Source organism: Ictalurus furcatus, chromosome 14, assembly GCF_023375685.1.
Source record: "Ictalurus furcatus strain D&B chromosome 14, Billie_1.0, whole genome shotgun sequence".
Taxonomy (NCBI): domain Eukaryota; kingdom Metazoa; phylum Chordata; class Actinopteri; order Siluriformes; family Ictaluridae; genus Ictalurus; species Ictalurus furcatus.
In genome coordinates, this window is record NC_071268.1 from 27,505,994 (window position 1) to 27,528,493 (window position 22,500).

The following is a 22,500-nucleotide window of genomic DNA, read 5'->3' on the forward strand; positions in this document are numbered from 1 at the left end:
CGGTCATTTTATTGGCATATGTATTCGTTATAGACTTATTTTCAAGTGTTCATATGTGTTAGTGGCTGAGGAACCGTGTGTATTACCCATGATGCACTGCACATCATAACATCATGTAAAAATGACATGAAAATCAACAAATCATTTAAACTGCAAATATGAAAATAAACGAATCGAGAAAAAATCAAAACACAACAGAACATTTGAAAACTGAACATGAACTATAACACGTAACGTGTAAAGTGTAAAAGGTAAAGTGTAAAGGGTAAAAGGTAAAGGGAAAAGTGTAAAGGGTAAAGTGTAAAAGGTAAAGGGTAAAAGGTTAAGGGTAAAGTGTAAAGGGTAAAGTGTAAAGGGTAAAAGGTAAAGTGTAAAGAGTAAAAGGTAAAGTGTAAAGTGTAAAAGGTTAAGGGTAAAAGGTAAAGTGTAAAGGGTAAAGTGTAAAGTGTAAAGGGTAAAAGGTAAAGTGTAAAGGGTAAAGTGTAAAGGGTAAAGTGTAAAGGGTAAAAGGTAAAGTGTAAAGGGTAAAGTGTAAAGGGTAAAAGGTAAAGTGTAAAGGGTAAAGTGTAAAGTGTAAAGGGTAAAGTGTAAAGGGTAAAGTGTAAAGTGTAAAGGGTAAAGTGTAAAGTGTAAAGGGTAACACGTAACGTAGAGGGTAAAGTGTAAAGGGTAAAGTGTAAAGTGTAAAGGGTAAAGTGTAAAGGGTAAAGTGTAAAGTGTAAAGGGTAAAGTGTAAAGTGTAAAGGGTAACACGTAACGTAGAGGGTAAAGTGTAAAGGGTAAAGTGTAAAAGCTAAAGTGTAAACGGTAAAGTGTAAAGTGTAAAAGCTAAAGTGTAAAGGGTAAAGTGTAAAGGGTAAAGTGTAAAGTGTAAAAGCTAAAGTGTAAAGGGTAAAGTGTAAAGGGTAAAGTGTAAAAGCTAAAGTGTAAAGGGTAAAGTGTAAAGTGTAAAGTGTAAAGGGTAAAGTGTAAGAGCTAAAGTGTAAAGGGTAAAGTGTAAAGTGTAAAGGGTAAAGTAAAGTGTAAAAGGTAAAGGGTAAAGTGTAACGTGTAAGAGCTAAAGTGTAAAGGGTAAAGTGTAAAGTGTAAAGGGTAAAGTAAAGTGTAAAAGGTAAAGGGTAAAGTGTAACGTGTAAGAGCTAAAGTGTAAAGGGTAAAGTGTAAAGTGTAAAGTGTGTGGAAAGCACTTGTGTTTCAGATTGTGATTGTGAGCTAGGTAGGAGGACTGTGAGTGAAAGCTCTGATCAGACGGTGACGCTAATGAAACTCCAGAGGCTGAAAGTGGCTTTCAGATAGTCATGTTTTCCCAAGTCATTTCCTGTGTGGGGCATTTGTTGCCTGTTTTACTTCTTTCACTCCCCCCGACACACACACACACACACACACACACACACACACACACACACACACACACACACTTCCTGTCTTTCCCTCAGAGAGAGTGACATAATCAGGGATTCTATCATTTTCCAAGACAGTGTGTGAAGAACACTAAAGAGCACACACACACACACACACACACACACACGCACACACACACACACACTTTTTCACTCCTAAAATATCTCACTGACACAAGAATAGCGTTTGAATATTTGGCTTCTGAGCGTTTAACTTTTTAATGTTTATCTTCTGAGCGTTTAGCGTTGAAGTGTTTAGTTCTGAGTGTTTAGCGTTGTAGTGTTTATCTTCTGAGTGTTTAGTGTTGAAGTGTTTATCTTCTGAGTGTTTAGTGTTGAAGTGTTTAGTTCTGAGTGTTTAGCGTTGAAGTGTTTCGTTCTGTGTGTTTAGCGTTGAAGTGTTTCGTTCTGTGTGTTTAGCGTTGAAGTGTTTCGTTCTGAGTGTTTAGCGTTGAAGTGTTTCGTTCTGTGTTTAGCGTTGAAGTGTTTCGTTCTGAGTGTTTAGCGTTGAAGTGTTTAGTTCTGAGTGTTTAGCGTTGTAGTGTTTATCTTCTGAGTGTTTAGTGTTGAAGTGTTTAGTTCTGAGTGTTTAGTGTTGAAGTGTTTCGTTCTGTGTGTTTAGCGTTGAAGTGTTTAGTTCTGAGTGTTTAGCGTTGTAGTGTTTATCTTCTGAGTGTTTAGTGTTGAAGTGTTTAGTTCTGAGTGTTTAGTGTTGAAGTGTTTCGTTCTGTGTGTTTAGCGTTGAAGTGTTTAGTTCTGAGTGTTTAGCGTTGTAGTGTTTATCTTCTGAGCGTTTAGTGTTGAAGTGTTTATCTTCTGAGTGTTTAGCGTTGAAGTGTTTAGTTCTGAGTGTTTAGCGTTGTAGTGTTTATCTTCTGAGTGTTTAGTGTTGAAGTGTTTAGTTCTGAGTGTTTAGTGTTGAAGTGTTTCGTTCTGTGTGTTTAGCGTTGAAGTGTTTAGTTCTGAGTGTTTAGCGTTGTAGTGTTTATCTTCTGAGCGTTTAGTGTTGAAGTGTTTATCTTCTGAGTGTTTAGCGTTGAAGTGTTTAGTTCTGAGTGTTTAGCGTTGTAGTGTTTATCTTCTGAGTGTTTAGTGTTGAAGTGTTTAGTTCTGAGTGTTTAGCGTTGAAGTGTTTCGTTCTGAGTGTTTAGCGTTGAAGTGTTTAGTTCTGAGTGTTTAGCGTTGTAGTGTTTATCTTCTGAGTGTTTAGTGTTGAAGTGTTTCGTTCTGTGTGTTTAGCGTTGAAGTGTTTAGTTCTGAGTGTTTAGCGTTGTAGTGTTTATCTTCTGAGCGTTTAGTGTTGAAGTGTTTATCTTCTGAGTGTTTAGTGTTGAAGTGTTTAGTTCTGAGTGTTTAGCGTTGTAGTGTTTATCTTCTGAGTGTTTAGCGTTGAAGTGTTTAGTTCTGAGTGTTTAGCGTTGTAGTGTTTATCTTCTGAGTGTTTAGTGTTGAAGTGTTTAGTTCTGAGTGTTTAGTGTTGAAGTGTTTCGTTCTGTGTGTTTAGCGTTGAAGTGTTTCGTTCTGCGTGTTTAGCGTTGAAGTGTTTCGTTCTGCGTGTTTAGCGTTGAAGTGTTTCGTTCTGAGTGTTTAGCGTTGAAGTGTTTCGTTCTGAGCGTTTAGCGTTGAAGTGTTTCGTTCTGAGCGTTTAGCGTTGAAGTGTTTCGTTCTGTGTGTTTAGCGTTGAAGTGTTTCGTTCTGTGTGTTTAGCGTTGAAGTGTTTAGTTCTGAGTGTTTAGCGTTGAAGTGTTTCGTTCTGTGTGTTTAGCGTTGAAGTGTTTCGTTCTGCGTGTTTAGCGTTGAAGTGTTTCGTTCTGCGTGTTTAGCGTTGAAGTGTTTCGTTCTGCGTGTTTAGCGTTGAAGTGTTTCGTTCTGAGTGTTTAGCGTTGAAGTGTTTCGTTCTGCGTGTTTAGCGTTGAAGTGTTTCGTTCTGCGTGTTTAGCGTTGAAGTGTTTCGTTCTGCGTGTTTAGCGTTGAAGTGTTTCGTTCTGAGTGTTTAGCGTTGAAGTGTTTCGTTCTGAGTGTTTAGCGTTGAAGTGTTTCGTTCTGAGTGTTTAGCGTTGAAGTGTTTCGTTCTGTGTTTAGCGTTGAAGTGTTTCGTTCTGTGTGTTTAGCGTTGAAGTGTTTCGTTCTGCGTGTTTAGCGTTGAAGTGTTTCGTTCTGCGTGTTTAGCGTTGAAGTGTTTCGTTCTGAGTGTTTAGCGTTGAAGTGTTTCGTTCTGCGTGTTTAGCGTTGAAGTGTTTCGTTCTGAGTGTTTAGCGTTGAAGTGTTTCGTTCTGTGTGTTTAGCGTTGAAGTGTTTCGTTCTGCGTGTTTAGCGTTGAAGTGTTTCGTTCTGCGTGTTTAGCGTTGAAGTGTTTCGTTCTGCGTGTTTAGCGTTGAAGTGTTTCGTTCTGAGTGTTTAGCGTTGAAGTGTTTCGTTCTGAGTGTTTAGCGTTGAAGTGTTTCGTTCTGTGTGTTTAGCGTTGAAGTGTTTCGTTCTGAGTGTTTAGCGTTGAAGTGTTTCGTTCTGTGTGTTTAGCGTTGAAGTGTTTCGTTCTGAGTGTTTAGCGTTGAAGTGTTTATCTTCTGAGTGTTTAGCGTTGAAGTGTTTCGTTCTGAGTGTTTAGCGTTGAAGTGTTTATCTTCTGAGTGTTTAGCGTTGAAGTGTTTCGTTCTGAGTGTTTAGCGTTGAAGTGTTTCGTTCTGTGTGTTTAGCGTTGAAGTGTTTCGTTCTGCGTGTTTAGCGTTGAAGTGTTTCGTTCTGAGTGTTTAGCGTTGAAGTGTTTCGTTCTGAGTGTTTAGCGTTGAAGTGTTTCGTTCTGTGTGTTTAGCGTTGAAGTGTTTCATTCTGCGTGTTTAGCGTTGAAGTGTTTCGTTCTGAGTGTTTAGCGTTGAAGTGTTTCGTTCTGTGTGTTTAGCGTTGAAGTGTTTCGTTCTGCGTGTTTAGCGTTGAAGTGTTTCGTTCTGCGTGTTTAGCGTTGAAGTGTTTCGTTCTGAGTGTTTAGCGTTGAAGTGTTTCGTTCTGCGTGTTTAGTGTTGAACTCTTAGCATCTGATTGTTTAGATTTGACGTGTTTAGCATCTAAGGGAGTGTTTGGTGTCCAAGTGTTTTGGTTGTACATTTGTTGTACATTGTTTTATTTGGCTTCTGAGTGTTTGGCTTGTCAGTATTTTGTTTCCCAGTGTTTGGCATCTGAATCTTTGGCTTCTGTGTTCAGATTTTCATCAGTGAGCTTCTCAGTGTTAGGCTTCTAGGTGTTTAGCTTCTTCAGTGTAAGCAGCCCAACGTTTAACCTTCTCCTTGGTTGCCATTTTCCAGTGAAAAGTCATATGATGTTGTTCAGATGCTAGTGTAAGATTCTGTGAAACATGTCCAGCCCTATTCAGACAAAGAACAACAATCACTGGTCAAAATATCTTTTATAGATCAATTTTAAAAATATATTTTTAAAAAAAACAAAAAATACAACCCTTTTTTCCAGTTTAGACATGTCCGTGAGCCGAAGGAGTCGACTCTTATTGGTGAGTTGAGGCAAAAGAGCTGACTGACTGAAAAGAGCCGGGATTCAAATTACTAGGAATTCACTCACTTTCCATAACTGATTAACTTCACTCTGATTTAATTTAAAGCCACACACACACACACACACACACACACACACACACACACACTCTCTCTCTGCAATAAAAGATCAGCCATGTAAAATGCAGTATTATCAGCGTTCATGACCCGACAGTATGTCTAATACACACATTGTGTGTGTGTGTGTGTGTGTGTGTTTCAGTTGTGTGTGAGCTGAGTTACAGGAAGTGTGATGAGGCTTGTGTGTGTGTGAGACAGAGGGACAGAAGAAGACAGAATGAATCCTGTGAGGAAGGACATGGAACTGCTGAGCAACAGCATGGCCACCTACGCTCACATTAAAGGTGTGTATCACTACACACACACACACACACACACACATATATATATATATAGAGAGAGAGAGAGAGAGAGAGAGAGAGACTGCACACTGCAGTTTGTGTAAGTAGGCACTCAATAAAGAAATGCCCCATTATTAGTTTTATTAGTTTTTAATAATAAAAGTATAATAAATCATTTGTTTATAGCACGATATGGTTACATTATAATAAAGTTCGTGAACACTCAATGTTTTAGTCTCAAAGTGTTACTCTGAAATGTGAATTCCTGTTATTATTATTTGTTATTGGCTATCTTCCAGTAACAGCACTCCCTCATGTGATTTATTTCTCTTATACCACAGCAGTTCATCAGCAGGTTCAATGACTCGCTTTATGAAAGTTTTATCCATTTATAGTTACCTTGAATGTTGGAACGTCGCTGAAACAAGTTCATTAACGATAAACAATCGCTCCCTCTTGAAGTCAATAAGACAAAAAATATAAAAACACCCACAGCTCAGAACATTACTGAGACGTCACACACCTGTTGCCAAGCGCTGACACTGGAGACTCCTTCCAGAAACGTGAATAATGATGATAATAATACATTCTGTTGAATAACAGCATGTTTTTGTTTTTATTACTCCACTTATTGTTAGACTCAGATTATATGGAACTCTCTCCATCCACGTCCCTGGTATTACATAATATTTATTATATACGAAATAGAAAACCTCCAAATTGCAGCAGATACGTGTGTGTAACCCTAACCCAGTAATATTCACGTCATGTACATGCCACATAAAGTTTCGCTTCAGACGGACTTATACACCTGATTCGCTGTAAAGAATCATTTCAAAAGAACGATGCGTTCGTGACTTGGACGTTCACTGCTGAGTAAATAATTACAGTGTCCTGTTAATTAGAGAAACCCGAGCGAAGCACGTAGAGCTTCGTACTGAAAACTGAATGCTTGAAATGGTGGTGTTGTCTCCCACGCAGAGAACACGGAGAGCTTCGCGCTGTACTTCATGCTGGGCGTCTGTTTCGGTCTGCTCCTGGCTCTGACGCTCCTCATCCTGGGCTTCGCCTGCAGGCCTAGAAGAAACGCCGTGAAGAAACCTCCCTCCCCTGACAGGAAACGTCTCAAAGAGTCCAGCGAGGAAGACGAGGAAGAACGACCGGACAAGAGCGACGAGGAGGAAGAGGTACCCGACGTCACCGTAGCGCCCGTGAGCGAGCAGAGCCAATCCAACGGGACCTTCATGAGCATGAACGTGTTCTCCTCGGCTGACGAGCTGGAGCGAGCTCGCCGTTTAGAAGAGCGCGAACGCATCGTCAGAGAAATCTGGAGAAACGGACAGCCGGATATCCTAGTCACCGGGACGGGTACGCTCGGACGGGTGCACTATCACTAGCTGGTGACGTACGAGAGATGCATCCGATACGATATACTGGATATGGCGAGTATTTTTGCACTTCGTTGGGACTGTCACACGGTGATAAACCTCTCGTATATTTTGTACACGTTTAAGAATAAACCTTTTGTACTACATTACTGTGGAGTGTCTGTATATGCGCAGTGATTTTATGACGTCTCGGCGGAATTTAAAAATAAACCCGAGTCGAAGCTCTTTCGGCATCTCGTGCAGTCCGGTCCCACGCTAAAGCAGAAACTTCACCCCTCGATTCTCAGGCCTGCACTTCCTGTCTCTGCTCTCCCACAGTCTAAAAGAAACAACTCTCCCCCCTGAGGGACATTAAAATGATTACAGATGTCAGAAAGCGTTTGCTCGAAAAGTTTCACCACAGACACACACCAGTTTCTGTGTTGTGTCATTTGGTGCTGGTATGTACACCATACATCTCTCTTCTCCGTCTTGGGTTCTGTTGCTTAATTAGCAGTCATTTAATTCCTTCATTCATTCAGCACTTTATCAAGGGTCAGGGTCTATTATATATATATATATATATATATATATATATATATATATATATATGCGGAGGATATCCCGGGAATACTAAGAATAGAAGGAATACTAGGCCCGGGAATACTAGGCCCGATGCAGGAATAGAAGGAATACTAGGCCCGGGAATCCTAGGCCCGATGCAGGAATAGAAGGAATACTAGGCCCGGGAGTACTAGGCCCGATGCAGGAATAGAAGGAATACTAGGCCCGGGAATACTAGGCCCGATGCAGGAATAGAAGGAATACTAGGCCCGATGCAGGAATAGAAGGAATACTAGGCCCGATGCAGGAATAGAAGGAATACTAGGCCCGATGCAGGAATAGAAGGAATACTAGGCCCGGGAATCCTAGGCCCGATGCAGGAATAGAAGGAATACTAGGCCCGGGAGTACTAGGCCCGATGCAGGAATAGAAGGAATACTAGGCCCGGGAATACTAGGCCCGAAGCAGGAATAGAAGGAATACTAGGCCCGAAGCAGGAATAGAAGGAATACTAGGCCCAGGAATACTAGGCCCGAAGCAGGAATAGAAGGAATACTAGGCCCGAAGCAGGAATAGAAGGAATACTAGGCCCGACGCAGGAATAGAAGGAATACTAGGCCCGAAGCAGGAATAGAAGGAATACTAGGCCCGACGCAGGAAAAGGAGGAATACTAGGCCCGACGCAGGAAAAGGAGGAATACTAGGCCCGACGCAGGAAAAGGAGGAATACTAGGCCCGACGCAGGAAAAGGAGGAATACTAGGCCCGACGCAGGAAAAGAAGGAATACTAGGCCCGACGCAGGAAAAGAAGGAATACTACGCCCAATGCAGGAATACACACGTTCGCACTTCAGGACAATCTAAAAACAGTGGTCACCAACCCTGTTCCTGTAGACGTTACCTTCCTGAAGACTTTAGCTGCGTTCACGCCGTGTCGTAGTTACGGCATTCCGACTTGTAGGTCCTCGTAAAACTCGTAATTCCAACTAGGCATATTCTGAGACCTCCGACTTGTACCACATGACCGCTTCGATGCCATGCAGAAACACTCAAAACATAGCCAGGTAGTTTTATTTCTCTCATAATATTTCGATTTAATTATTCTTATAATTGACCATTTTATATTCATATAATTAACATTTTGTTAGGAAACACGGCATCACGCAATCAAATATCAACAGATATTAAATGAACACCTGACTGCCTCTGCCGGAAATCTTCAAATGGGCCGTGGTTGGATCTTCCAGCAGGACAATGATCCAAAACATCATCAAAATCAACACAGAAATGGTTTACTGACCACAAAATAGGATTCCTTACCATGTATTCTCCAACCGCATCAGGCGTTATAGGAGAAGACTCAGAGCTGCTATCTTGGCAGAAGGAGGTAGCACAAAATATTAACTAAAAGGGTGCCAGAAAATGTTGCCCACCTACATTTTAAGTTTTTTTTTTCCTAATAAACCTGTGTTGTTTGCGCAGTTGTTTGATCTCCATGAAAACAGAGCATTCTTGTGATTTCTTCTTAAACAATAAAGTCACTTTCACTGCGTTCTTTGCTCAGATTTACCAAGGGTGCCAATATTAGTGGAGGGAGCTGTAGTCACCAATCCCGATAGTGGGACAATACTGGGAGGAAACCGGAGAACCCGGATGAAACCCACACGAACGCAAGAACTTGGGAAACTCCACGCAGAGAGTAACCAGTGAGACCGCAACGCTACGCACTGCACCGCTGACTTAGGAAAAAAACTTCATACAAATAGCCCAATTCAGCAAAACACTCAGTACAGATTCCGAGATAACGGCATGAATAAGCGAGAAGGGTCCATTCATCAGACAAAGATTAGAGTTTACAGATACAATCTGCCGCCATTTTAAAACTGGACCATTTGAACCCTTTCGCATACAGCGTCAAGAACACCGCTCATTTAAGACTGTTCGTACAGAAATAGATTAGATGTAAATCACTGCAACGTGATCTTCACCGTGACCCTGGTATTACTCTCATGAAGTGTTGAGTCCTGACAGGGCAGCTTTTCTACACACAATGTCTAATCAACTAAAATAATATTTTCTAAATAAAGCATATAACTTCTGAGCTAATCTACATATCGCATTTGTTCAACTCAATTTACATTTCCACAAGTATTTTCAGCAGGAATGTTTTTACCTCCTTTAATTTTTTTTATCGTATGCCCGATAACTCCAGTTTACCGTTTAATGTGCGATTTTTAGAAGAAAGGTGTCGAAGAATCATTCATCGGTCAGTCCCTCCAGGATCTCTCCATTGTGCGATCGCAAAATCAAGGAAACGCCGCAACATTCTTCGGAGCGTGCGATTTTTCAAAAAGTACCGCCGATTTGGACCGAGACGCGTCATGTGACATCACAACGTGATGCGCGTTCAGTCGAAGCCCTCTTCGATTCCCGGGAGCAAAAGCTAAAAAAAAAATTAAATAAATAAAAAAGATCTAATTTACTAACAAACATCACTGTGAAAGATCGCGCATTCGATTTCCTACAATTGTGATTTTTCGCCAATTCAAGTAGTTTTCCACAAAAAAAAAAGCTGCAACAGAATCGAGCGTTTTTTTGGTCGCACCGATCAGAAATAAAACACCGCGTAATCCCGTACAGACCGATTAGAACGCCTTTTTTCATAATAAAACCATCTAAAGACATTGATTTTATTATAATTTATGCGTTAATGCACGCATGATTAGAAAATGTAATTTAGCCAATTTAATTTTTGTTTGTACAAAACGGCATTTTCAAGCTCTCTCTCCAGAGAACTGCAGAAGAATGCTTTAGAGAGATCCACCCTTCAGCTTAAACGACCGCTTTTTCAAACTACTGCCTGAAACCGTGCTCTCCATCCATCTCCCTTTCCCCCTGTATTACTCCACAGCTTGACAGCTTGAACCCCCGCTGACGAGGCCCAGCTTCGGTCCAGCTGTCACAACTCTGTGCATTACTGCAGATGATATCGATGCGTGTTAAGTACAGAGATTAGAGCGGACTCGTTCCCATGACGTTCGGCGTGTAATGCCTCCCAGCTGCGGGGCGGCCTCACGGTGAACGAGTCCGCTGCGAACACAAACACGTCTCTTTGAATGAACCGATTAAGAGGGGGTTTGTTTTTTTTTTTATTATTGAAACGGAAACGAGGAAAGACAGAAACTAGAGAGTTGCCTGAACAGTATAAACTGTAACAAAACAGATTTATAAATGTGTCACTGCAAATGAAAAAGGGTGGAGCAGAGACTACAAAGCGGAGTTGAAAACTTTTCAAAATCACACATCTAAGATTATTATTATTATTATTATTATTATTATTATTATGGCTCATTGCTCTCAGATCAGTGGAATTACGACATTATCTATAATTACACGGGGTGTTCAGCTGTGGTTTTGCATACAAAGACCATGTTTTATTCCCCCCCCACAATAACCCTTCTTCTGACACAAAATGACTTTTTACTGACTAAAACCTGATGGGGGTGTTGACTTTTTTTTTTCTTTTTTAATATTACATATGTTAAAAAAAAAAAAAAAAATCACCTATAAGCCATTACAATCATCTCATTTGTCAGTTACACAACGCAACAGTGAACACGATTTTAAAAAAAAAAAGAAGGAAAAAAGAAAAACAATCATGACTGAAAGTAATCCCACTACAGTTCTAACTCTCTTGGTGACTTATTAATTACGGATCATTAAAAACACACAGCGGAAGCGTATTCCAGAGGGATGACGGGCTCGGAGGTTAACGTCAACAGGACGGACGAGGCGGGTTAAAACGAAGTCTGAGACCTGTACAGCGCGCACACGCCTCGGTACACATCGAGATTCCAGATAAGAGGAAGGGCAGGAGGAAAGAGGGGCGGTCAGACAGAAAGAAGGGCAAGAGGGAATAGACAGAGTGAGCAAGTAAATAAAATAAACAAAACAAAACAAAAAAACAAAACCCCAAAAAACCAATAAGAGAGCTCCACTTCACTGCAGTTCCCGTCTCTAAGGCACAAGTGTGCGTCCCCATTGCACATAGCAAAAAGAAAAACGAAGGGGAGGGGTCATGTACACACAGGACTACTTCCAGTTAGACTTTTAAGTGGACTGGAGCTGCTAGGTCTAAAATTACAGAGTAAAAAATAACTTCAAAAAAATCAAATAAAAGTAAGCAGAAAGCATCTTGTTCTAAATGTGAGACTGAATAAAGAGAGAGTGGAAAGAGAGAGTGACTCAGCAGAACAGCACTGAACACTCCATCTGAACAACACACCTGTGTTCGGGGACTGCAGTGGTGAATTTACTCATTTATATAAAAACAAAAACATGGAAAAAAACACAAAGAAGAGTGAGTGGGTGTGGTCTAGGGTTTAGAGGCGGAGCTCTCCGGTGCTTTTTCTTCATCTTTGAGGCTGTGCTCAGCACCGTCGTCGGGCAGCTCTCCCTCCTCCGTGGCTCCCTGGAACATGTCGTGGGTCCACTTGGGGCTGCCGCTGCTCCCGCTTGGGCCAGCACCTCTTCGCACAGTGAAGGAGCCGCCTCTGCTGCGCGGGTACATGCCCCGCCCACGACCACGCCCGTCCGCCCACTTCATCTCTCCCTCACGGTCACGGTCATCGTGCTGCACAGACACAGGGAAAGATGTCAAGCGTTTAAAATGAAGACCGGCTCAAAGTCTAAATCACTCGTGTGTGTTTAGACCAAGTACCTGGTAGTACTTCCGGCTTTTAGGGGTGTATTCAGGGTCCCACTCCTCCTCCTGAGGGCGTGCTGGTGCACCCATATTAGCAGGGTTTCCGTTGTTATTGTTGTTGGGGTAATTTCCCCTGTTCCATCCTCTACCTCTAATTCTAGGCTGCAAACCAAAAGGTCATTTATTAACTAAACAGAAGAATTTCAACCATCCTCATCATCATCATCATCTCTAACCTAGCCTGCTACGACAAGGCTTCTTTAAGGTTCTGGATTTAGAGGTCAAGATTTTAGATATCTTTCTTAAGAGCTGTCTTAATTGCAGTGGCACGTCACATTAAGGACCGGGCGATATGGAGAAGCATCACATCACGATACCTCCAGGCGTCTCTACGTTACGCAACACGCATCACGACATATAGCTTTGCTCAGAAATACTACTAATATTATATTAATAAAAAAATAAATAAATATATCAAACCTAATTTTTCTTTTTTTGTTTAAAAAAAATGTTAACATAAAAAAAAAAAAAAAAGTTATTAAATTTTAAAGATCAAGTAAAATTTTACCATCACAGCAACTGTTTCCAGTCAGTTTGTAATAACGCAATGAAGAGATCCCTGAATACCCCAGAAAAGCGCATCGTGACAATTTATGGTGATATAAATATTATATTGCCCAACATCACATCATGCATGAAAGACTTCTTTTAAGAATTACTGCGCGGTTTATGTCTGTGACAGGAAAACTGGGCCGAAAATCGAACAGAAGTGTAAACCCGGCGTTACTTTTCCTAATTAAACAATTAAAAATGAGCGGTTTCGGTTACTGGAACATAAACGTTAGCGTTCACGTTAGCTCAGTGTTTTAAGATGGAACCGTTTCATCATCACGTGGAAAACTGCCGCTCGGACTTACAAATCCCCGATCGTAACCCCCGCGTCCTCTATCGTATCCCGGTCGGTCGAATCCTCCGCGCTCAAACCCTCCTCTTCCTCTCTCGAAGCCTCCTCTCTCCACGTGGCCCCCCTCATAGTCCCGGGGGTACTCTCGCGGCCCCAGGCGGGACTTATCGAAGCCCCCTTTCTCCATATGCTCCATGTCCTCGCCATGGTACTCTCTGGATCGGTACGCGTGGGGTGAGGGAGAGGAAGAGGAGGACGAGGAGGAAGGAGAACGCTCGCGCTTCTTCTTGCTTTTCCTTTAATTACAAAACATAAAAATAAAAACGTTAATCAAGGTCACTTCTACTTCTTTCAGACTGAACTGTGGAAGAAAGCTTGAGATAATATAACTAGCCACGGAGAACAACTTCAATCATCAACTGATGGATATCAATGTGGTTATTCAAAATTCCAGCAGTAACTCAAAAATCACAGGTTTATATTAAATGCGCTCTTACGAACACGTCACCGTTTCTATAGCAACCTGTACGGTGGACGCTCCTCATAATCTAATGCTAATAATAAACAGATTAAAATAAAATAATACATGCCTGTATTTGTAAAGAAAAAAAACAAAAAAAAACTATGATTCTTGATACGGTGACATTTTCTTTGAGATGTTTATTATTCATGGAAGGAGTCTCCAGTGTCAGTAAGTTTTGTTGATTAGTTTCCTACAACGGCATGATTCATCCTTTCTACTGGTGACAATTCAAAATGCAACACCCATTATTCATTGACGTGATTAGAATCTGGCGCGTGGACGATGCTCTCCGTCTGTAAGACTTACTTGGACTTCTTGTGTTTGGAGGATTTGTCAGGAGAGAGTTCTCGGCTGGGGGTGCGTGACCCGGCTGAGCCTTTGCCCCCCTCACGTTTGGGGTATTTTTTACGTCGCTCAATATCCAAACGCAGGTCCATTGACTCTCCTTCATATTTTTTACCATAATCCTGCAGAGACACAGCGACACACTTTAAAACAAAACATACGATCATTCTTACACATAGCAGCACACCAAAACACGACAGGTCTTAAACCCTGACTGAGGTTAATCTTAGACTGCAGCCCCCTTCATAAGCCTTCAGCACGTCTTACATTAGTCTAAGAGATAATAAAGCAGCAGCAGTAGAGTCAGTCATTTGTGGTTGGTCAAAACACATTCAGCAGGTTTCAGGTTGAAAAGCTGCACTTTTGGCAACACCACACTTATTCTCTGAGAAACTGCACAGAAAACTACCGTATTGCACTTAATCCCATATTTCAATGAAAACATATACAGATTATATATATATAAACTGCTCAATTAAGTCTTTTGAACTGAAGAGTTTCATATTTGCAAGGCAGAAAGAGAACAATGTACAGTACAAGACAGTGGTCCAAATTTGAACCATAATCCATACAAGGTGCGCCATCTACTGTTAATACAGAGAAATACATGGAGCACCGTTGAATATGCCCATAAGCGTATAATATGGTGCTAGTGGAGATCTTCAATCCTCCTGAAGTGAGATTAAAATTATTATTATTTTTTTTTTAAGTCGAATATTTATCTTCATAAACTCCAAGTACGCATTTTGGAAAAAAATAGTGAGGAAACAAAACAAACAAACAAACACAAAAAAAACCAACAGTTCTCATTTTACCCCAAATCGGTCTTGATCGGTCAGGTGTTACAAGGATAACGGTTGGATAACGGCGAACGACCTCAGAACCCCTGTAAAGATGATTTCCGTGTAAACTACTACAGCTCAGGCTTTCATAAGGGAACGATTTGATGTTTGATGATACCACTTGATGAAAATCTGCTTCGATACTATCTACTATCCGCCGATTGATGTGTGACCGACTTTGTTTACAAATAAATATCGCTAATGTGGAGGCCTTACAGAAGGACTATTTCATACGTTTGAGACACTCACTACATTTACATGGACAGCAGTAATCTAATTATTGACCTTATTCTGAATAAAACAATATTCTGATTAAGGTGTTTACATGAGTCGCTTTTATAATATTCCTTTCATGTTCAGGTTTTACGTGTTCTAGATCGATTAGCAGCGCACGTCATTACGTCCTCACACCACGCCGTCCCTCCAGAATTTCACGTATCGACATACAGTTGGTCTTCGTTATGGCACCGTATACAGTTTTGGGTGTTATGTTTAATTTTACGAAAGCTTCAAGTCATACTATACGTGCTAATAGACGACTGCTTGAAGCCGTGGGCTGCGTCCCAAACCGCGTACTTACCGTCTATATAGTAGCTGAGATACATGCATGAATAAAAATATGAATTATTTTCTACACGCCAGCTGTTTATCCTGTTTCATGATGATAAACTTAAAAATCAGTACACTCTCGCCTCGGGAGACTTATATTTCTGGAATATATTGAGAGAGAGAGAAAAAAAAGTACTAATTAAACTAGAACTACATTACCATCTGAAGCCCTCCTCACTTTCTCGACGCATGGAGTGATACCACGCGAGGTAAAATGGTCACAACGACCGTTTTTAGGTCGCTATAAGCTTTACGTTAATTGTTAGCGTTGGGGCAAAACTAATAAAGAAGCATCCTCTACACATGGGACAAGGAAAGAAAGTTTACGATTCGTTTGCAGCACAAGTTTAAAAATAAAGCTCTGAAAGATTACAGATCTTGAAAAGCACAGGTGGGCAGTTCTAACAATTTCACCTTCTCTTCTTTCTTTTTTAATTGTCTGATATAAAAAATAAAAAAAAAAAACCACCAAAAAACCAGTGTTTCTAAAATAAACTGCACTAAAAACAAAAACAAAACAAAAAACCAGATTGTGATAAAGAACACAGTGTATGTACTCTACAGCTCTGAAAAAGTGCCCCTCCCCTCCCCCCCTTTAACAAAAATGGCAATAACATAACAGTGCACAGATCTCATGGGAAAGCAGCATGCTCCATGCTTCCCCCATGGTGATTAGTACAGAGCCCCACGTGTTCAAATGCACTTCCAAGGAGAAAATACTTACTATGGCTATTGTTTAGATGTCCACTGAAAGGCTTGGACAACACCATCTCAATAGTCACTTCCATTTTGATTAGCCTTTTTGTTTGGGCATGAACGTACCCACCGAATAATCATATCAGAAAAGCTGCTGGGGGGGAGGGAGGGCGGAGGAGGAGGGCGTAACGTGTATACGAGAGGTACTCGGGGGTCTTGTGTATTTAGAATTATTGCGCCTCCTTTAAAAGGGGAGGGGGGAGTAGGGGAGGGGGGGAGAAAGCACATTGCTCTTTCAGCTGGCACACAAACTGGGCTGGAATTTCAGATTTTGAAAACGCTTGGTCACCTTGTAGTCGCTCTCTTCCATTTCCTCAAACACTCGAGCGTGCTTCTTAAAAGCACTGGGAGACACATCAATTCTCCTGCGGGGACAGAAACAGACCGGAAAAAAAAAACCACAACAACAAATAAATAAATAAACAAATAAAAGTCAGGACACAGAGGAATAAACTCCTCTTTATTCGTTAAGTATCATTAACCTTCGCCATGGTCGCGTTTAATTAAAGACGACGAAAATCCATTTCTGAGCGTTTCTAGGCTAATTTACAACTATGTAAGGAATAAAACACGGGTTCTCGCGACGTTATGGGAAAATAATCAACAACAGGCTGGTGCGACGAAGCGGAGCCACTGTTAAACACCCGAAGTTGATTATTTTCCTATAACAGCGTGTCGCACAGCACTTTATTCCTCTTGCACCACAGCAGTTTGCCAAATATTCCGTTTTCTATTTATTAAAGGAGGACATGCACTTTTTATCCGTCGTGGAACGTTCGTCAGACGAGTTCGCTCCCACACACACACAAAAAAAAAATGCAGCTTGTCTCAAAAGCACCGACACTAGAGACTCCTTCAATAAACGACAAACTTAAACTGCAGTGCGCTTTTTTTGTTTTTTTAATCTGTTAATTAATTGTTAGTCTTGGACTACGCCGTACAACTCCTTTGTAAGTTAACAAATTAAAACGAGCCTTTGACGGAGCTGCTGTTGGAGAAATTCTGAGAATTCAACAGCGTAACTGTGTTGACGCGTTCGTACCTGTGGATCTCAGGACTCTTTCTCCTCATCATTTCCATCTGTGCGGCTTTTCTTTGGTACATGCCGAATCGCTCGTTCAGAGACATCCCGGACGAGCGAAAGTGCTGAGCTACAAACAAGAAACGGGGAGGGGGGGGATTCCGTACGTTATGTAAAAAAATGCCAGGGATTAATTCGTTAATACGCACATGAAAGCGGGCCCAACATGGAACCCTGAGGAACTCCAGACCGTCAAGAGCAGGATAATACCACAACAACGGGAACAGAGTCGAAAAAGATAAACTGGTTAAGATTAAGACGTTACCTTTGATGTGATGGACGATGGTGACTATGTGTTGAGCAAACAGCTCTGACGGGCTGCGGCGAAGCTGAGCAGCCTGAATGTGCTGGAAAATGGAGCGGAACTCCTCATGCTCTTTCTTAACAGGGTATATAAGATCCTGAGACAAACGTCTTTCTTTGGCTAAAGCACCAGATGAGCTAAGAAAGAGCGAAACAAAAACAAAAAACATGCAGATATATCAAACGCGTCAGACAACGCTAGCTCATGAAACTGCGATTGTGGTCATGGATTACCTCTCTGTGTCATCGTTAAACGTTTTCAGGCTAAAATTAAACTCGGGCTCTTTCTTCTTAGAGGATCTGGCGGGAGGTGACGACTCCCTGACTGAAGGGAACAGGGGCTTGCTACGCTCTGTGCTTCTGGTTGGTGAAGGGGATGTCGGACTCACACGGTTCTTCTTCTTCTCCTTCTTCTTGGCGGCCTTCTCTTCTTTGCGCGCTGCCTGCTTGCGGCTCCGGTACAGCTCTTCCATCACGTGTTCCTCCTCCTCCATTTCTTCCTCCCGCTGCGACGAATCTTTGTTGGGCACGTAGTCATCGTCCCACTTCCCAAAGCGCTCTTCGAACAGTTCCCTCGCGGACAGAGTGGGTTTGGCCTTGTACTTGGTTTCGTCCTCGGTTTTCCTCTCTCTCAGGCTCTTCGAGTACTCCTCTTCCACCTCGTCCAGAAACGGAAGCCCTTTATCGGCCTTCGACTCGACATAAACCTGATCCAGTTCGAAAGCGGCTTTTTGTTTACGGTTACTCTTCTCCTTTTCCGCATCGCTGGTATTCGGTTCTTCGCCCTGATTGTCATCCCAGTCGGATGAGGGTTTTTTCTTCTCTGCCAGAAACCTGTAGTAAACGATCAAGAGTGATTCTTCCACACATTTCGGCTGTCTCAAAGAAAATGTTAAAATCCTGAGTCTTTAAAAGAACTGAAACTGAATCTATAGTAGAGCTGAGCGATAAGGGAAAATATTACGACCTACGTTTTATTTTAACAAACACACCTTGACAACAGTTCGAAGGATCGAAGTAGGAGTGTAACGGTATGCGTCGTTCGGATCGGAGATATGTTTTCTGTACAGCAAAAATAAGCACCGCCTGAACATGTGACTTGGAGCGCGGGTTTCGATTCTTTAAAAAAAAAATCAAATGTTATAAAAGCAGACTAATGGAAACTTTACTGTGCGTTTGTGATCCGTTCAGACTCAGTGTACAACAAAACAAAAGCTGTGTATTAGAATGGTGCGAAATTAAACACGGATAAGATGTTACCGGTGTACTGATCTCTCGAGGGGGCGTGTCTGAAGCGCAGGGATTTGTCCCATAAAAATCACCGGGGAAGGGGGCGGGGCCAGACATACATAAAGCATGTTACGACATCACAGCAGAAAAAGTAGCAGAAGTTGGTTACGAACTCAGCAGTAGCTGCAATCACCAACATTCGCATCTGCCTTTTTTTTAAATATATATATTTATAAATATGTATAATTAATTGGCCATAAACAAGGTCAGGAATGTTGCACATTTCGACATGAAGTCGAGGCTGTAAAGAAACGTAACAAGTTATTAGCTGTGACTAAACCCGTTTCGAAATCGAATCTACGCGTTCACGTGCTCCGTGGTGAACAGAAGCAGAGATGCTTACACCCCGACAAACACGGCGCTACGAGAGTGAAGACGCTCAGGGTTTTACCTGAGGGGCGGGGCTCAGACGCAGAGAAAGATGTTCCCGGAATTCAGACAGGAGGTGATTAAGATTCGTACAGGATACGAGAAAATAGGCGAAAAAAAGAAAAGCATGATGGAATACAACACACTATGTTTACCGCTCCTAAAGCTGATAAGCCATCGCGATAGGGGAAATCCGTCCACGGATGAAACGGCGCCAGAGGAAGCTACTATTTCAGCGGTAAACTTGATTAAGTTTTAATATATTATTATACCTTACATAATACAAGCAATATTTTATGACTATTATGTAGTGTTGAATGTATTGCTTGATACACTGACATCAAACTAAACGACTAATCATATCTTCCTAGTTCCCAGCTTTCGTTCTTCTAGTTTTAGTTCATCAGGTTCCTAGATGGAGTTCGTTAATCCTCCTAGTTCCTAGCGAAAGTTCTTTAATCTTTCTAGTTCCTTGATCTAATTCGTTAATTCTCCTACTTCCCAGTTCAAGCTTCACCCTCTTAAGTCCTCACAGAACCTAGTTCTAGTATAGTCCTCGATCGTTCTTTGACGATTCACAACTTCCCTTCGAAATCCAAGTTCGTTTTTTGCACGAGAGGAATTCGTCTGGTTGAAGTTTTCCCCCCACGTTAAATAAATTTTTTTTTTTTAAATAATCAGATAAAACTGCAGACTGATATAATTTGATTATATCGCTCAGCTCTACAGTGTAGCTGCTCGAACAGATTTACTAAAAAGAAATGTAAAAACTTATCACAAGCAAACATTGAGCACTAAAAACTGCACCACAGCAGACATGACTGACCAGGACTCGTTTTAGGAAATATACTTACATCATCTAAGCTTTATCTCCTAAATTATGGGATTGCAAACAACCTCATTGCACAGGGCAACAGCCAGCAAGATTTGGCATTTTATTTGCGTTTGAATTGAGTTGACTTCCATTTTAACCTTTTTTCTTCCAAGGAGCTTTGTTTGCTGTGCACAGACTAAACACATTTGAAAGATTGATTATAAATCAAATACTGTGCGAGAGAAACAAAAGAAAGAGAGGGATGTTGGTTTAAATAAAAAGAGAGGACTGCAATTCTCAGACACAGTGAACGTGACGTACTTTTTGAACGCTGTGGAAATGGCCGCTTTCTCTCCTGCCTTCATGTCGTCCTTGGAGAAGAAGCCAAAACCAGATGTCGCTGTTGCTGGCTTTGGGGGACTCTTGTTTTCAGGACCACTAATGCTTCTCCAAACGGAGGAACCATTACCTGTAGCTCCAGAAAGGGACACTTTAACCTCAGGTTGACTCCCTAGTGGAGCTGTAGGCTCTGGATTAGAGGTTTTAGGACTGGTGGTGTAGTCACTCAGGCTCTCCCATTTGCTCGGTGGCTCCTCGGGAATGGATACGGAAGGTTTGGGCTCTGCTTCTTTGCTATTGCCTTTTCCTTCATTTGGTGAGCTCTTACTCTTTGAATCCTTGGAGGGAGCTTTTCCAGAGTTGCGGCGTCGCGGGGACGGGGATCGCGAAGATGAGCTGGAGTGACGGGATCGGGAAGAGGATTTGCCGGAATAATGGGAACGGCTGCGGCTCCTGGAGCGCTTGCGGGGTGTGCGGGAGCGCGAGCGTCCCCTTTTGGGACTGTGGTGCTCATGGGATTGCTGCTGGTCACGGTGACCTCCGTGCCAGTTGTTGCGATAACCATAACCGCCACCACCACCACCTCCTCCTCCTCCTCCTCCCCCTCCCCCTCCTCCTCTGTGGTAACCACGTGGATAATAACCACGACCCCGGCCACGGTTGTGATAGAAGGGTCTCCGGTAGCCACGGAAACCACGCGTGTACCCCCGGTTGCTCTGAAAATCTCTCGAAGGGTAGTTTCTGTCACGGCTATGGGAACGGGAGCGAGATCTGGAGCTAGGGGACAAAAAGAGAAGACAAATTGAGAAATATTTTTATGGAGCAAGAGATGGAGAGACGTAGGGACTGATAAAGCAAGTCTGCATGTTAATTCCGTGAGCTAATAGCAAGTTAAAGTTAGCATCAATTATGCGACAGTATTATCCAATTAGTGATCAGGTCCCAGACATGGGCTCAGTCTTTAAGCTTAGGTTGAAAATCTATTTGTTTAGTTCATCTTTTTGATAATAGCTTTTCCCTGAGGGTTTGTGGGAACGCTGATGGTGGAATGGTAGGACGCTACCTGTCCCAGGGTGCCCTAATACTCGTGTTACCTTCAGGCTTATGCTGTCATAGCTAGACCTGTTGAGAGACCCAATTTTCATTCTGATCACAATGTACCCCATATACACCACTACAGGGCAGGAGCATACCTATTCATCTGTTTTCTCTCTCATGTTGTTCTCTCGCTCTCTGTTGAGGTATATACACTAGTCCTGCTTAAGAATCGCTCGTTGCTGCTGAGGACAGTCCCACATGAACACCACTGCAAATGGTATCAACCATGCAGATACCCGGATGATGTTTTTGTTCTTGCCAAAAACAGACCATGCCACTAATAATGATCATCGCTTCAACAGCTGTGGAATAGTAACGACATATTCGAACTATCCAACTTCATCCAGATGAGGATGGGCTCACATGCGAGTCTGGCTCCTCTCAAGGTTTCTTCCTCATGTTTTCTCGGTGCGGTTTTCCTCGCTACAGTCACCTCTGGCTTGCTCATTAGCGATCCAAATCTACATCCGGAGTTCTGTAAAAGCTGCCTGTCCATTGTTAAGCATGCAGACACGTTAGGAAGGTTGGCATGTTATTTAGTAATTAGGCAAAGTCAGTAATTAATAAGCAAAGAGGCTGGTGTGAAAGAGCCTCCAAGCACCAGGAGGGGGTAAGTTGCATCATTTTCCACTTGGGGGCAGTATACAACTACACTGTTTCTCACTACCTAAACTCAAGACAATGTCCCTTAAGGCTTCGGTTCTATTCCACCATTTAAGCTCTTTAACACTCAAACACACACACTGCTTTTCACAATCGGCACATCATTTGAGTAAACGTAATCAGTAAAACAGTGGTAAAACAGTGGGAAATTATTATTATTATTATTAATAATAATAACCAACACCAGCTCAGAGGGGGAAATAAACTACTGGAGGAATTTTCTCATAAGAAAATCACCCAAAGGAAGCTCTCTGAGCAACGGGGCAACTTAGCAACGCCTCAACACCACAAACAAATGAGGAGAAAGACAGACAGACAAAGAGTTGTGCACTTATTAAAGGTCACATAGTTCACAAACACAGGAGTATCACGTGGCTGTACGGGCACTGCTCGTTTTTAACAAAGGTGCCGATATTAGTGTGCTATTGTGTCTTGTTTTGGCAGGAAGATGACAGAGATGGACAAGTCAGAAGCCGAGGTGTCCAGGAAAAGCCCGTTTTATGTTTCATTCACAGTTGCCCAATTTTCAAGTGAGAAAAAAAAAAAAAGATTATTCTTGGTTTGATTTTAGAGAAGAATAAACGCATAAAAAGCTCTGTAAGATCACCGGTGCCGTTTTAGGAATAA

The 22,500-nt window shown here is 42.0% G+C and overlaps 2 protein-coding genes across 4 annotated transcripts in view; one reads left to right on the forward strand and one right to left on the reverse strand.

The window, feature by feature from the left end:
* Nucleotides 1-6,838, forward strand: part of eva1bb (eva-1 homolog Bb (C. elegans)) — an 11,050-nt gene extending 4,212 nt beyond the window's left edge. The window contains exons 2-3 of one of the 2 annotated variants that reach the window (XM_053642146.1): nucleotides 5,163-5,304; nucleotides 6,283-6,838. In XM_053642146.1, coding sequence (XP_053498121.1) covers nucleotides 5,238-5,304; nucleotides 6,283-6,698 — 483 coding nt within the window. In that variant the 5' untranslated portion in view covers nucleotides 5,163-5,237 and the 3' untranslated portion in view covers nucleotides 6,699-6,838. The remainder of the gene's footprint in view (nucleotides 1-5,162; nucleotides 5,305-6,282) is intronic. The other variant, XM_053642147.1, reaches the window with a different exon arrangement.
* A 3,530-nt stretch (nucleotides 6,839-10,368) lies between these two features.
* Nucleotides 10,369-22,500, reverse strand: part of thrap3b (thyroid hormone receptor associated protein 3b) — a 20,419-nt gene continuing 8,287 nt past the window's right edge. For both annotated transcript variants that reach the window (XM_053641518.1, XM_053641519.1), the window contains exons 3-11: nucleotides 20,095-20,889; nucleotides 17,535-18,134; nucleotides 17,263-17,438; nucleotides 16,959-17,067; nucleotides 16,206-16,281; nucleotides 13,671-13,831; nucleotides 12,855-13,137; nucleotides 11,953-12,099; nucleotides 10,369-11,865 (exon numbers count right to left, since the gene is read on the reverse strand). In XM_053641518.1, the coding sequence (XP_053497493.1) occupies nucleotides 11,608-11,865; nucleotides 11,953-12,099; nucleotides 12,855-13,137; nucleotides 13,671-13,831; nucleotides 16,206-16,281; nucleotides 16,959-17,067; nucleotides 17,263-17,438; nucleotides 17,535-18,134; nucleotides 20,095-20,889 (2,605 nt within the window). In that variant the 3' untranslated portion in view covers nucleotides 10,369-11,607. The remainder of the gene's footprint in view (nucleotides 11,866-11,952; nucleotides 12,100-12,854; nucleotides 13,138-13,670; nucleotides 13,832-16,205; nucleotides 16,282-16,958; nucleotides 17,068-17,262; nucleotides 17,439-17,534; nucleotides 18,135-20,094; nucleotides 20,890-22,500) is intronic.